The sequence below is a fragment of the Bos indicus x Bos taurus genome, chromosome 2 (assembly GCF_003369695.1).
Source record: "Bos indicus x Bos taurus breed Angus x Brahman F1 hybrid chromosome 2, Bos_hybrid_MaternalHap_v2.0, whole genome shotgun sequence".
Classification (NCBI taxonomy): Eukaryota; Metazoa; Chordata; class Mammalia; order Artiodactyla; family Bovidae; genus Bos; species Bos indicus x Bos taurus.
The window spans coordinates 79,429,538-79,445,774 of NC_040077.1; the positions used below are offsets into that span (position 1 = coordinate 79,429,538).

Consider the following 16,237-nt stretch of genomic DNA (forward strand, 5'->3'; position numbering starts at 1 on the left):
TGGAATCAAGGCAGCAAGGCAGAGGGGGGATGCAAGGTGGGTTAGGAGGAGACGAGGGAACAGGAGTTACTATGTCACTGAACTGAAAGGAGAGGCAAGGTGCATAATCTAATCATTTTCAGACACTCAAAATACATGTATAAACCAAGGAGGAAAGCTACCAACTCCTCTCAGGTTCCTCCATCCTGACAGTAAGCCAAAGGTGATGGAGCCTCTGAGCTATGTCAGACTGTGGAAGTCTGGGCCTGGAGTGATGATAAGAGCATCAGCTCCCCAGGGAAAAACATCTCCTTTGGTTGGTGTTTTCATTCCTTGAATTCAGGTCACAGCCCTGAAAGCAAAGCCCGTGGGTGTGAAATGAGAGGCAGGGTAACAATGGCAGGTGGGCGTGTTCCACAAGGATTCTAACCCAGTGATTCCCAATCCTGTTTGGGCCGAGGGACACAAGAAAATGCTGACAATTCTTGCACAGCACAGCGGGGTACAATGGAAGACGTTCATATCTCCACAAGAGGCTCCATGTGGCCTAAGATGACCATAGGGGCTCCAGACAGCAGGGACCTCACCAGGCTCCTGGGGGTGCCGGGTCAGGAACAGCAATCCAGAAAGTAATCTCATGAGATCTTTGGTCCTTGTGCCCTTCAGAACTGTTTCAGGCCACCACCCACTCCTGCCCACTGATTCTACTGCTTCCATCGGGTCTGCTCAGATCTGTCAGACTCTGCTAATACCTTCAGTTCAGTTCAGTTGTTCAGCCATGTCCGACTCTGTGACCCCATGGACTGTAGCACGCCAGGCTTCCCTGTCCATCACCAACTCCCAGAGCTTGCTCAAATGTATGTCCATCAAGTTGGTGACACCATCCAGCCATCTCATTCTCTGTCGTCCCCTTCTCCTTCTGCCTTCTATCTTTCCCAGCATCAGGGTCTTTTCCAGTTGAGTCAGTTCTTCGCATCAGGTGGCCAAAGTATTGGAGTTTCAGCATCACTCCTTCCAATGAATATTCAGGACTGATTTCCTTTAGGATTGACTGGCTTGATCTCCTTGTAGTCCAAGGGACTCTTAAGAGTCTTCTCCAACACCACAGTTCAAAAGCATCAATTCTTTGGTGCTTAGCTTTCTTTATAGTCCAGCTCTCACATCAATACATGATGGTTGGGAAAAACCATATGGTTTTAGAAAAACCATAGCTTTGACTAGATAGACCTTTGTTGGCAAAGTAATGTCTCTGCTTTTTAATATGCTGTCTAGGTTGGTCATAGCTTTTCTTCCAAGGAGGAAGCATCTTTTAATTTCATGGTTGCAATCACCATCTGCAGTGATTTTTGAGCCCAAGAAAATAAAGTCTCTCACTATTTCCATTGTTTCCCCATCTATTTGTCATGAAGTGATGGGACCAGATGCCATAATCTCAGTTTTTTGAATGCTGAGTTTTAAGCTAACTTTTTCAATCTCCTCTTTCATCAAGAGGCTCTTTAGTTCATTGTTTTCTGCGCTAAGGGTGGTGTCTGCATATCTGAGGTTATTGATATTTCTCCTGGCAATCTTGATTCCAGCTTGTGCTTTATCCAGCCCAGGAGTCAGCATGATGCATTCTGCATGTAAGTTAAAAAAGCAGGGTAATAATATACAGCCTTGACATACTCCTTTCCCAATATGGAGCCAGTCTGTTGTTCCATGTCGGGTTCTAACTATTGCTTCTTGACCTGCATACAGATTTCTCAGGAGGCAGGTCAGGTGGTCTAGTATTCCCGTCTCTTTCAGAATTTTCCACAGCTTGCTGTGATCCACACAGTCAAAGGCTGTGGCATAGTCAATAAAGCAAAAGTAGATGTTTTTCTGGAACTCTCTTGCTTTTTCGATGATCCAGCAGATGCTGGCAATTTGATCTCTGGTTCCTCTGCCTTTTCTAAATCCATCTTGAACATCTGGAAGTTCATGGTTCACGTACTGTTGAAGCCTGGCTTGGAGAATTTTGAGCATTACTTTGCCAGTGTATGAGATTTTGCTAGCATGTGAGATGAGTGCAATTGTGCGGTAGGTTGAACATTCTTTGGCATTGCCTTTCTTTGGGATTAGAATGAAAACTGACCTCTTCCAGTCCTGTGGCCACTGTTGAGTTTTCCAAATTTGCTGGCATATTGAGCACAGCACTTTCACAGCATCATCTTTTAGGATTTGAAACAGCTCAACTGGAATTTCATCACCTCCGCGAGCTTTGTAGCGATGCTTCGTAAGGCCCACTTGACTTCACATTCCAGGATGACTGGCTTTAGGTGAGTGATCACACCATCATGGTTATCTGGGTCATGATCTTTTTTGCATATTTCTTCTGTGTATTCTTGCCACCTCTTCTTAACATCTTATGATCCTGTTGGGTCCATACCATTTCTGTCCTTTATTGTGCTCATCTTTGCATGAAATGTTCCCTTGGTATCTCTGATTTTCTTGAAGAGATCTCTAGTTATTCCCATTCTATCATTTTCCTCTATTTCTTTGCACTGATGATTGAGGAAGGTTTTCTTATCTCTCCTTGCTATTCTTTGGAATTCGGCATTCAAACATCCTCAGAGCAGCTCATCCTCCATGGACTCTGAACAGTCTCTGTCAGAACCTTGGCAATCTTTCACCAAGTAGTTATTACCACGTCTATCTCCCATCTCCCCAGTGAAAGTTCTTTGCTGGCAACAACCAAGAATCATTCACCTTGTGTCCTAGATCCTAGCCCAGTGCCTGGCATACGGCATATAATAAATATTTGATTTATTTAAATTAAATAAAATTTAATCACGGAATTTTATTCTTTCCTCTCACCTGGGTCACTAAGCCAAGTGGTTATAAAAAATAATTTTTGCCTCATTTCTAAATTTCAAGTTCATTCTATTCTGTCTAAGTCTATTCTATCCTTAGACTTAAATACAAAAATCAGAGACATGAATCTCCATTTAAATAAAGGGCCTGCCTGGCTCACCAGTGTCGACTGGGAAATTCTGGAGTTCCCAGGGTAGTATGGGAACCTCCACGACCAGGCTCCAGCCTCCTGTCTGCTCTGCTTCCTTCCTTCCCTATCTGGCATCCGACTCTCTAGCCACCCACTGTAAGAACTTCAGGCCCAGGTCCTTCCCTCCCTGCTGCTTCTGTCCACACCTTTCTCCTCTCTGGTCTGTGGTTTTTCCTGTTCACTCCCGAGTCAGTGCAAGACCATTTTGTCTCCTTTATCTTTCCTGGTGACTCCTTCCTCATCCTCCATAGATTCTGAATGGTCTCTGTCAGAACCTTGGCAATCTTTCACCAAGTAGTTATTACCACGTCCATCTCCCGTCTCCCCAGTGAAAGTTCTTTGCTGGCAACAACCAAGAATCATTCACCTTGTGTCCTAGGTCCTAGCCCAGTGCCTGGCACACTGCATATAATAAATATTTACTAGATGGACAACTGAATGAATGGCCCACAAACTGTTATTTCATGTAAGCCTGGAAAATGCCTCGAGCCCTTTCATTTTGAATAAAACACTGGGACTTCGGTTGTTAAATGTGTTGTGTGATGACCATGTCACAGTGTTGGCACAGTCAAGCGACACGCTCCAGGATACGTGTACAGCAGGGAGAGGACAGTGCTCCACACCAAGCTGAGCATGGCCACAGGCACGACTAACACTGTGCTTTTCAAGTGCGTGTGTCCAGGGCAAGAAGCAGCTAGAGCACATCCAACTCCAAACAGAAGTCTTCACAGGGTCTGTGCAACTAACACAGCTTGAATGTTCACTCTACAAGTTTATGCAGCTCACCAGTCAGCTGCCGGTCTTACCAATTTTGCAGCTGATCCAGGCAAGCGTTGGGGGGCCCCCCAATACAGGCACTCTGCTGTCTCCGCTTCCACTCCACCAGTTCATCATTAATCAGGGCTTTCTGGGTAAGTTCAGTGGCATTCAACAACTCTATTATTTTGAGAACAACTTCCTAAAGGGAGAGAAAGACACACAGTGAAATAAACACATCTTTAATCACAGAATTTTATTCTTTCCTCTCAACTGGGGCACTAAACCAAGTGGTTATAAAAAATAATTTTTGCCTCATTTCTAAATTTCAAGTTCATTATTTACAGTCTCTGACAAAAGTACTGTGTTATTCTGGAACGTGAAACGCTACCTTTCTCTTATTGTCCAGCATTAAGTACATCTTCTGGAGTAACAACTGTTCTTGTTTCTGATCATTCTTTGCCACACCATTGGTTTCATGTTCTGTGAATTGGGAGAGACAGCAGATAAACAAAAATGTGAGAGAAGACACAGCCAACCGAAGGCAAGATTCACATACATTTAGGGAAAATATGACCCAAGTGCTATCTGAAGACAGGTCCAAGCTTGGTCTTCAATCACTATTGAACAAAACAAAAAAATACCAGAACAGGACACTCTGAAACAAAGTCCTTGTTTTCAATGATTCATGTAAATGAGAAATAGTACTGTCTGGTTCTTAAATCACTGTCACAATATTACCTCAATGAATATAAACGACAAGATTCAAAACCTCAGTTTAAAAAAAAGTTGATATAAAGCATCTCCGTGGCTTTGAAAGAGAAGCAAACAATTCGGAAAAGTGTCATTGAGGTTTCTTTCTCTCATATTTTTATTCACATTATTACAAATAATGTTTCCATTCTATCATGATATCCTCAGAGGACTGCTAGGGTAACAGCAGTACTCTGCTTGTTCTACACAATGCACACTTTGAGGTTATTTTCAGTGGATATCCTGTCATCATTAAAAACAAGCAACAACAACAAAATAGAGTAAAATTGCTTTAAAACAAGGGGAAAATGCTGAACTTCACCTATGGTATGCACACACGGAGCTGGAACATTTGAAGAAACTTTGGGGATTAGGGTAGGGAACTCCAAATACCTATCCATCTATGTCCATCAGTAGTTGAAGTACACTAAGTAAAGTGAATAGCACATAACCAGTGGGTGTCAACGGGGGGGGTGATTTTGTCACCCAGAGGTCACCTGACAACATCTGGAGATAGTTTTGAAATGGCCCACTCCAATATTCTTGCCTGGAAAATTCCATGAACAGAGGAGCTTGGCAGGCTGCAGTCCACAGGGTCGCAGAGTCAGACAGGACTGAGCATGCAATCACACACATTGGCAGCTCTACTGCCATCTAGTGGGCAGAAGTCAGGGATGCAGCCAAACATCCTACAATGCCCAGGTTGCTGTCATTCAGTCAGTCGTGTCTGACCTTGGCAACCCCATAGACTACAGCCTACCAGGCTCCACTGTCCATGGTATCTCCTAGGCAAGAATACTGGAATGAGTTGCCATTTCCCTCTCCAGGGGATATTCCCAACCCAGGGATCGAACCCACATCTGCATTGACAGGCAGATTCTTTACCCATGAGCTATCAGGGTATCTCACAATGCACAGGACAGTCCCCAAAACAAGGATGTGTGTGCTCAGCTGTGTCTGACTCTTTGCAACCCCATGGACTGTGGCCTGCCAGGATCCTCTGTCCATGGGACTTTCCCAGTAAGAATACTAGGGTCAATTGCCATTTCCTCCACCCAAAATGTCAATAGTACTGAGGTTAAAAAACCCTGGTCTGGTCATCAAGAAGTCAAGACTAGTAATTAAGTCATAGAATATTTGGTAAATATGAAGGAGTATTTGCCTTTGTTAGCTACTGTAGGCAGAAAAAATTATAGGCAATGGACTCTGCTTCAAATGTTAACTCTTACCTCTGTTCTGCAAGGTTTTGCATTTAAAGTCATATTCATCTTGCAAGTCTTCTAGAGTCTTGATTTCATGTTCAATACTCTACAAGTAAAGACATAAACAAGTTTTCCACCATACTCAGAACAAAGACTTTAGGAAACAGATTATTGTTTCTATAGGACCCAGAAAATCAGGGATACAATCCTGCTCTCTCGAAGATAAATAAGATTCATAAAATCCTGCTCTCTCAAAGATGAGTAAGATTCATAAAATTCTAATAATGAATAATTTCTACTTCATTAATAAGTATATAATAACCTTTTTAGAGAATAAAACATATGCCTATTTCTGGACTGACCTACTTGATGTCTACTCATTTAATGAAATGTCTCCCTCAGAGGCAGTAAGGTAAAGTTGCTCCAAAGAACCTGTTTGATAAAATGCCATCTGAAGCACAAAGTCAAGGTCATGCTGGTGTGACCCAGAGACCCACAGGAGAGTGGGCCCCTCAGCAGAAAGGCCGCTTTCACAGACACAGGTCCAGTGCAAAGCTGGACTCCTCACCCTCTCCACACAGCCCCGCAGTGGAGGGGAGTGAACACGTACCACCAAGGACACCACTCCCATAGATGGTCTGGGAAGTTCTATCTTAAAATTACTGTGGATGTTTTACTTTAATCAGAAATTTCCTTCCCTGACATGTTTTTGTTCCCCTTCCAAGCCTTGGAATAAAACAGGTGTTTGAGGAAGACTATGTTTATCCTGGGGTTCTATGTAACCCCAGGAACATGCCAATTTAAGAAGTGAAGCCATAAAGGGCAATTTAGAGCAGAACAGCTAGTTCACTGGGTGATGGGGCAAAGTCCACAGCTACTGCATGATCTTGCAAGGAAGGAAAAGATAAGTTCCATGTTTGGAAGTTATAACACGGGCCATAAATATCTATCTGCTCATTGGTTGCATCAACTTGTTTACTTAGAGATTGGAATTTGGGGGGAACATTTATTCTCAACTACTTAAAAATCTGAAATCAGTAAAAATGTTTACAGTAGGGCAACTGAAACTTTTATTCCCCCCTATAATAAGTTACAGAGAATATGTATACATTTATTCAGTACTCACCATAACTTTGTCTTTCACATTTCTGACTTTGCTGTCAAGCTCCTTCTGTTTGTCTAACATTACAGTGCTCTGGATATTCCCAGACTGCGCCTGTAATGGAAGGTACGTGGTTAGCAGCCATGACTTCCTCTGTTGTATTTACCTGCTGGTTAAGCTCCAAAGTCAAGTCTATACCCTGTGCCCCACCTAACTCTCAGACCTTCCAGAAGCTCCTGCAGGCCTCCCACATGAGTCTGCACAAGAAAAGCTCAGTTCTCGAGGCCCTGGAAAGTGCTGGCAAACTGTGAACAAGCCTAAAGAAAGACTGGGCTCAATTCAGATCTAAACTAAACAAACAGCATATCTAGGATTTTCCATTAGTTCATACAGTTGCCTGGGACCACACAGGAATTTATTTGAGGGTTTTTCAAATGCTGTAGAGAAGATTATTCTTATTTACCCTGTTCTTATTTGTCTCAAAGTCATGCAATTCAGTGTGGTCCCCAGACCAGTATCACCTTACCACCTGGGAGCTTGTTGGAAATACAGAATCTCAGTCCTAATTTGATCACTGAATCAGAAACCCCATTTGGACAAGATTCCAGATAATTCAGAGGCATATCAAAATTGTACAGAGAAAGACAAATATCACAAGATATTGTTTGTGGATATGTGCAATCTAAAATAATAATCTGATACCCCCAGACATCCAGGACCTTCCCCCAAGGCCCAAGAAGGCCTTGCTTCTCTTGGTCACAGCTGTGCAGTCCACTAATCTCCTCCGAAGGGGTCACTGATAACTCAGTGTCTTCTGAGGGGCTTAAAATAAATCAAAAGCCGACAAGCCTTCCAAACGCAAAGCACACCCAAGAGATGGGGCTGACCTGGCAGAGCAGGAATCACCTCCTTCACTTTCTAGTGCTGCCTCGGGGCCAAATGTGAGGAGGGAAAGGTTTAGGTACCCCAAGGTGAACAGTTTACTCTCCTGCCCATCTCTGCTCTTGGCTGTCCACTCAAGCCCATCTGAGATACAGAGTGGCCCGCTGCATAATGCTGTTACAATGAAAAATCCACATGATAATCAAAATTTCCTGCTGAGGGTCTCCCAGGTGCAGGCCATACTGAAGAAGACACACCTCTCTCAGAGGCAGCAATGTGGCCAGCTTTTCCTCTTGACACTTCTGTACACTAGGATGAACGAGCCAGCGTAAGCTTGCAACCAATAATACATATCTTTAAATGCTTACTGCAGCAAGGAGCTTTCAGTGTGACAGGAACTAAACACCCAGGGAGGCAGCAGAGCCACAGGAACTGGGTAAATGCTCAGAAAGTGCATGGAAAATGGCATTCACTGTCTCTACTTAAACGCTCTCTCTCCACCCCTACCTCCCAATCTCACAGCTCACTTTATTAGTTATTCCTTAGAGAAATGGACATAAGAAGCATTCCACTGTGTATTCTGACCTTCTCCCCCGATAATGGAATGATCTCAGCCAGAACAACTCAAACCACAGTGGTTTCACTGTCTGCTGGGTTGTTCCTACCACCACATCGATGCAAGGCATGAATAAATGCCACAGTAACTTCAAAATTGAACCCTGATCACCAGGAAGGTCTATATTAGGATTTAAATCATGATTTAAAAAATCTTGGTTGTGGTATAACTCTGACTCATTCACTGTTTGGATGTCTTAGATACCTAACGGATATCTCAGTACCATTCAAAACAAAGCTGCTGATTTCCCCATCAACCCATTCTTTTCTAAAACCTATTGTGTCCTGCCAAAACCCTACTCCTGTCTCTTTCCTATCTTCCCCAGCTTAGTAAACAGTATCTCCAAGTGACGCAAGTCACAAATCACAGTCATCCTAGATTCTTTGCTGCTTCTCACTTCCACATCAGATCCTTCAGTGTAAGCCATTTTGGTACCATGTGCAGAACATAATGGAATCTGCCCACGTATTTCCACCTCCACTGACTACGCCTCAACCTCACATACTTCCCCTCTGCTCCTTCAGTCTGTTGCAAGAGCCCACTAGCCATCTGCTGCTTCCTTTCCTATCCTGGCACCTCAGAGATGATTCCTGACCCTGATCTAAAGAAACAACCCAAAACTCCACTACTGTCCACATTGTATCATGCTTTATTATCTTCACAGCAACTAAGCAACTATTACAACCTGAAAAGGTTTTTCAAACCTAGAATGACTTCTACTATAATAGGGTCCTTTCTCAAAGTCTGGATCTGTAACATCTTGATGCTTATTTTTCCCCACTTCTTGGGGGCAATAAAATCAGAGAGCTAGTCACCACTGCCTTGAAACAGGGTCTCAATAAAACTTGTTGGATGACTGAATCAATGTTTATTGCTTTATTATCCTTTATGTTCAGTTAGGAAAAAAGTACCTGGCTGATTCTCTGGGCATGATCCAAGATCTTTCTTTCCTCCTTCAGACAGTTACAGATGATCATAGACATCTGTATTGGGTCTTCCTGAAAATTATCCTAGACATGGGTTGTTAGAATAAAAGTAAATTAATCTTCAGAATGTTTAAACCATTGTGTAATATACACGGAAATGAGTTTGTTCATCCTGAACTTACTAAATCCTATATAAGCTATTTTTGGTAACATCAAAATATTCTTTTCACATATTATGACTAAAACTGCTTTAATTGTCCAACCAAGTGCAGGTTCCTAAATTACTTCTTGATTAAAAAAAACAAGTATTTTTGTATACAGTTCCTGTAATATTTTTCATTTTTGTTGCTCTTGGGCCCATTTCTCTTGTTACAATCCTGAGACAATGCAAATGATACAAAAGTTATCCAGAGTATTCCTCAATTAATCTGATGGTCTCTGCTTTGAATTAGACCAAAGACATTCTTTTCAGTTTTTCTGCTTTCTTGTCAAAGGTAGTTGCAAAGTACTGGCAATTGTGCCTTTCTTTATAACAGGTATAACCAAGTCAACTCTGTAGGAGATAAAATTTTTATAAAGTTAATCTGGCTTTCCCACTCACCGGTATTATAAAATCATATATACATTCACAGAGGGTGGGGGAAAAGCTTCTAATTAAGTTGAACAGTCTGGTTGTGAGGAATAAAACAAGACAATGACAGTACTTACTTCCATTAAAACAGAAAAATTCCATTAATACAGAAATAAAAACAGTAACCAGGCTTACCTGAAAGTAACCAGCACTTTCAGGTGCTGAAAGTACTTATGAAGGCCTCCTGAAACACTGACGTATACTCTCTCCTGCCTGCAACTCCCTTTCACTTTTTCTTCCAAGGGAGGGCAACTCCAGCAGAAGCAAGGCAAGGTGGGGTCCAACGCCAGTTCACCACCTCACTCCTGAGCCTCAGAGACGTCAAACCTTTCTGGACTTACTCTTCATCTGTCTACCAAGCACTCAGACTGGACTCATCACTAAAGTTCCTTTGAGCTTTAATATGTTACTACAGCTCACTGCTCTTAACATATAACCCTTTTTCTTAATGACTTAAATATCAACAACTTTAAATAAGACAAGATTTTAGCACCAAATTTCTCTCAGAACTACTTATGCCTAAGTGATAGCCAGAAGCTTGAAAATTCCTTATGTTTACAAAATAAATTGATATTTTATTTTACTTCTGCTATAAAGTATTAGCCACATAAAGGCAGTTTATTGATAGTCTCGTAATTTTCTAAATACCAATGACAATGTACTCAATAATACCTGCTGAATGAAAAACCTCTCTTATGTAAACATGGAAGCATTTCAACTAAAACACAAAACAAAGGTCATACCTGAAGGTTACGCTTGCTTTTCCTTATGTTATGTTGCAATAAAAAATTATTCTCCAAAGAAAAGCGACTGTATTGATCATCCAGCTGCGATAGCAGGTCATGAAAACGGATGGTGGCAAATGAAACATCGTTGGCAGCATGCTCCCTAGAAGGGTCAAAATGTACACATTTCATTTAGATACTACTTCCCTTGTGGCACAGTTGGTAAAGAATCTGCCTGCAATGTGGGAGACCTGGGTTCAATCCCTGGGTTAGGTAGATCCCCGGAGAAGGAAAAGGCTACCCACTCCAGTATTCTGGCCTGGAGAATTCCATGGACTGTGTAGTCCATGGGATTGCAAAGAGTCGGACACAACTGAGTGACTTTCACCTTTAAATCAACAAAATAAACACAGTTTCCCATAATGAAATGATTAAAAATAACTTAAAAGTGTTTTCCTGGGTTTTATTCCCTTCTTTTGAAACTGACAGTGCTTTTAGAAGCAGGGAGTATAGTATTTCTATTATATAACACTACCATGAACAATTCTAGCACACCAAGCTTGAGCATAAAACTATCAATGGTGATTATCTCTGGAGGCAAAAAATCAATAGGAGCCTTCACTTTCTATGTCAAATACTTTCAGAACATTTAAAATATTTGCAATGAGCTAAACAATAAATTTTAAAACGGAACATATATCAGTTTTAAGAGCTATTTCCTTAATTGGATTACTTTATACTTCTCGTAAGTGTTCTACCACGACTTGGCTTTAACTTACCTCTTTCTATAACCTGGATCCTAACTTGGAAAATAATTTGTATCAGCATCATGTAACTTGTCCAAAGCATTTAGGAGGATGTATAAATAAACTGAAAAGTACATAAAGTTAATGACTAATGCATTTAGCTTTCTAGAGATACATGACATTTTTCAAGTCAACACTCTTTTTTTGCAACAGATAATCCCAACGGCTACTGATGAGATTCATCTGCTAGTCGGTGTAGTACCAAGTCATTCAATCGACAAGTTATTTTAAAAGTAGAAAAACTCCTCCGTCAGGTGAGTTTTCCTTACCAGTCTTGCTTTTCTAGCCACTGTGCCAGATATTGTCTGATTTCCATGGGAAAACTGTCATCATAGAGCTGGTGAACCTGCTCCAGGTATTTGGACTCAAGCTGCTGAAGCTCATACCACTGGGACATCCTATAGGGAAAGAGAGCACGGATCATAAATGGAAGCCCACAGCTCCAAAGAAAGCATGTCTAGCATTGTGCTTCTTCTAAATATCTTGCTTAATCAAAAACATAATTTGTCTCAAATATACTTTTCAAATGGATGTCTATATTCCAAAACCTGTTTTGTTTTGTTTTGTTTTTCCATTTCCATTTTGGGTCAATATTTTTTCTTCCCCATAAAATACACGTTCAGGTCTTTGCTCAAATGCTAATGTATCAGGCAAGCCTTCTTTGGCCACCTTATTTAAACTGACACTACCTCTCACCCCAGAAAATGCTATCCCTCCTTCTTGATGTACTTTTCTCCATCGCCCTTACCACCATCTGACCTAGGACATATTTTTCTTTTTTATTTTGATTAGTGTCTGTTTTTTCCCACTGAAGGGAATGATTTGTCCAGGATAGTGGTAGTGCGAGGTGGGGGAGGGTTGTTCACTGAAGTATCTCCAGAACAGTGCTGGGCATATGGTAGGTGTTCACATGGCTTTAAAATGAATCTGCACTTTTATTAATAAGTGGAAGACACTATTTGCTTTAAGATTAATTGTAAAAACTTTCCCCAAAACTGCTCTTAGAAATTATAGAACATTTGTAATTTGACTCAAAGGACTTTAAACTGGTATTCTATATATCATGATTCACATGATTAAAGTGAATTACTTTTGTTATATATCTTTTAAAAGAGATATTTTCTTCTTTGTCTACTGCACACAACAAAGTTGCACAAAATTCTTAAATCTCAGTAATAATTTTTAAAGACTGAAACTACGTTAAATGCAATTTGAAAAGATAAAGTAATACTATCTCTTTAGATAACTGTAAATCAACTTTTACACAGTAGCCCTGAAGATTAAAAATTAAAACAAAAAACTGATTTAAGGAGTCTGAACATCCATCAGGAAAATGAAAAGCCTCCCTTCATCATAGCGTAAATTAGGACTTATCAGGTTGACCAAAAGGTTCGATCAGGTTTTTGCAACCCAATATATCAGTGCACAGCTAATAATATTCTCAGCAGATGTAAGTCAATCTTGTTCTACTAGGCCTGAGGAAAGGGTTCTGGATTTTCAAACAGGGCATGGAAGAACGTATGCATGCTTGCTGGCAAGCACGTGTGCAGGCATGAAGTCATGTCTGCTTCACAAATTTCCTTCCAAAGGAAGGTTAAGCATATGGTGGGGCCACAAAACTAGTTAAGCATCACAAAACATCAGTACAAATGAACCCAACTCCACACCTTTGGTATACTTGCTGTAGCAATTTGATTTTTCACTTCAAATTTATCTTACCTGAGTGAAAGACTGCAAATTTGCAGTGCTCTCCCTCCCTACTAAGTATCTAAAAAGGATGTGCCTAAAGCAAATACACTGGCCAGACCATCAACCAGCAGGGGCTGCAACACTCTTCTTAGGGTGAGTGACCACAGGTGACTCACTTTTCTGTCAACAGGGTGATTGTTAAGACTGCATGAGCTAATACAGACACAGCGCCTGGCACTGTGATCAGTGATCAGGTGAGCAGGTGATCAATAAATTCATGCTAACAAATCCAGAATCCACTCCATCTTCTAGCAAAACTTGGTACCAACACGGAGTGGCAAGACCATCCCTCAATCACCTGACTTCTTCCTTTCCAGTCTCAAGACCTCCTGCCTCCATGCCTCCAACACTATTTCCCAATCTAGCCTTCTGCTGCACACGGGTTTTGACCACATCATTCTCTTGCACAAAATTGCTAGTTGGCCAATATCCGACTGATTTCCACTCTGACACTATTTTCATCCATTCACAAAGCAATTCTGTCACTAAATTATCTACTTTTCTTCCCCTGGCTTCGCCCAATATTTCTGCTTTGCTCTAGCTGTCACTCACCCTTGAAAACGGGTTCCCCATAAATTTTTGCCTCTTTAAATTTTACTAGCATTCAAAGACAGGTACAAATGCCATTTCTTCTATAAGCTAAGACATACCCAGAGACAATTAAGCTTTCATTGACTTGTGCCTCACTGCATTTTGCATCTCTATTTGGGTGTCAGACCCTGTTTTCCTTGGTGGCTCAGTGGTAAAGAATCTGCCTGCCAATGCAGGAGATGCAACACACGGGTTTGATCCCTGGGTCAGGAAGATCCCGTGAAGTAGGAAATGGCAACCCACTCCAGTACTCTTGCCTAGAAAATCCCATGGACAGAGAAGCCTGGCAGGCTACAGTCTACAGGGCCGCAAAGAGTCAGACACAGCTTAGCGACTGAGTATGCACACTGACACCCTGTCTTCCTTAAAAAAAGCTCTATGATGTCTCCCCTAAATGATGTAAGCTTCAGATTTGCTGAGACTGTCTTTTTTTTTTTTCTTTTTAAACATCTTCTGCACTTTGGACAGTGTCCTGCATACAATATATGCTCAACAGAAGTCTGTTGAACTGAAATCTAGTAGATTGAATTAGAAAGTAAAGGGCAAACCATATTATGGTCCAACAAGTTTTGAGTCCTGCATCAAACTGCAAACTGGATTGTGCTGAGGGCTCAAGTCTTATTTCCGTCCCATAAAAACAATCAATTCAACTTAAACAAACAATATTTAAAGCACAATCAATCACACCTATTTTTCTTCCCCCAAACTTTTGGTACTAGTCAGAATTTTTTAAAGGCTAATTATATTATTTGGGGATCTGCAGGAACTAATCATCACTTTTACACTTCACGAGCACATTATGTTCTTTTATCCATAAATAGATATATAATTAAGTTTCAAAGTTACATACTCATTAATTTCCGTTAACATTTACTAACCTGTCACCTTGTGCCCCAGCGAAGGGCTAGGGATTCAACACAAGCAGCAGCTACACACAGCACGTCAGATGCCAAGACTGTTGGGTCTGCATGCACAAGGTGCGCCTAGCTTAGACAGCTCTCTAGGGGTGGCACACGGCAAATACCAACTTTCTGCGGAGAGAAGAAAATACGACTCTGCTGGAAGGGGAGGGGAAGAGGGTAAATGGGAAAATGCATTGTTGTGGGGGAGGGGCGGGATTCTATTTCACTTTTTTTTTTTACTACCAGGGCACGACTGACTGGGGCAACCGTGCCATCACCGGAAACAACACCTGGGATACGTGTTCTTTTCCGGATGACGGATTCACCTATCAGCACTTAAAGGCTTGCGCTCGTTGGGCATCCGTCTGCTGGGCCTCGACGAAGCCGGTCCAGGCGCGTCCCACCCCGGCACCCGGAACCTCAAGCTCACTCACTCTGCGCGCCGGATCCCGCAGAGATGGGCGAGAACACAGCCGTGCCTCCTCTCCCAGGTCGCCTCCGCTCTATCTTGGATCTGACTCGCGTCCTCCCGAGTGCGGCAAGATCTGTCCGCAAACTCAGCGCAGCAAAGCGAAAGTATCAGCGGAAAGAAAAGGCAGATCCTGACGCCCCGCCTCCTTCTGCTCCCGCCAATCATCGGGCTGCTGCCGCGCTCGGCCAATTGGACACGGCTGTTCCCCGCGCGTATCGCCTCCCCCGGGCCGCTGCTCTGCCAACCCGCTGAGTCTTTCGTTAGCCTTCCGCTAGGGCTTGTGTCTGGAGGCTTTGAAGCTCAGCTCTGTGTTGCAAATTAAGGGTTATGTTTACACATACTTTAGAGAACAGCTAAAAGGAAGTTATGTGTTTGCAGAGGCCCAAACTGGGAGATCCTTACATTAGCCCCAAATCTGAAAATTCGAGGCAGAGGACACAGGTGGGGACATTGTCGTTTTCGAATCTCAGCTTAGCAACTGACCTACCTCCTTGTTGCTAAACCCGGAAGACGCTTTTCTATCCTCACCTTATGTGACCACTCAGAAACCTGCGCAGCTGACACCTCCATTCTTTAACACTTCTCCGTGGGCCATGATGACAACATACCTTCCTTGCTTCTTCCTACCTCTCTGCTATTTCTTTCTCCATCCCTGCCACCAAGCTGCTCAGTGTTAAGTGTGGTCATGATTCATATTTGGTCTACTTTACCTACACTTCTCAGGCTGTTCTGCATTGACCTCATCCACAGTATCTGTGTCCTAGATAATGTAGAACTTCTACACCCGTACCGTGTCCACACGACTCCTCTGAGCGCTATACCCACTGTACAGCCCTCATTTGAATTTCCACTTGGATGTCTGGTGAGCTCTAAAAACTAATTATGTTCAGAACCATCTCATCATTTTTCTTCTTAAACCTGCCCTTTTTCTAGAAATAATCCATGCCAGAAAATTAGGAGCCACCTTTAACATTGTCTTCTCACCACCCACGCCCACACCGGTCCTCAAGCCTTGTTGAATTTTCCTCCTAAATACTTTTCAGGTCTCATTGCTTCTGGTCATCTTCTGTGCCATTCCCCCTTTTCTCTCATTTGGATCTTTGCAGTAGATTTCCCAAATGGC

The 16,237-nt window shown here is 42.2% G+C and overlaps 1 protein-coding gene across 3 annotated transcripts in view; it reads right to left on the reverse strand.

The window, feature by feature from the left end:
• Window positions 1-15,269, reverse strand: part of STAT1 (signal transducer and activator of transcription 1) — a 39,296-nt gene extending 24,027 nt beyond the window's left edge. Inside the window, exons 1-9 of one of the 3 annotated variants that reach the window (XM_027563063.1) lie at window positions 15,077-15,269; window positions 14,619-14,771; window positions 11,670-11,798; window positions 10,613-10,757; window positions 9,224-9,322; window positions 6,839-6,928; window positions 5,740-5,818; window positions 4,149-4,240; window positions 3,808-3,959 (exon numbers count right to left, since the gene is read on the reverse strand). In XM_027563063.1, the coding sequence (XP_027418864.1) occupies window positions 3,808-3,959; window positions 4,149-4,240; window positions 5,740-5,818; window positions 6,839-6,928; window positions 9,224-9,322; window positions 10,613-10,757; window positions 11,670-11,797 (785 nt within the window). In that variant the 5' untranslated portion in view covers window position 11,798; window positions 14,619-14,771; window positions 15,077-15,269. The remainder of the gene's footprint in view (window positions 1-3,807; window positions 3,960-4,148; window positions 4,241-5,739; window positions 5,819-6,838; window positions 6,929-9,223; window positions 9,323-10,612; window positions 10,758-11,669; window positions 11,799-14,618; window positions 14,772-15,076) is intronic. The other 2 variants (XM_027563052.1, XM_027563044.1) reach the window with 2 other exon arrangements.
• Window positions 15,270-16,237: the final 968 nt, after the last annotated feature.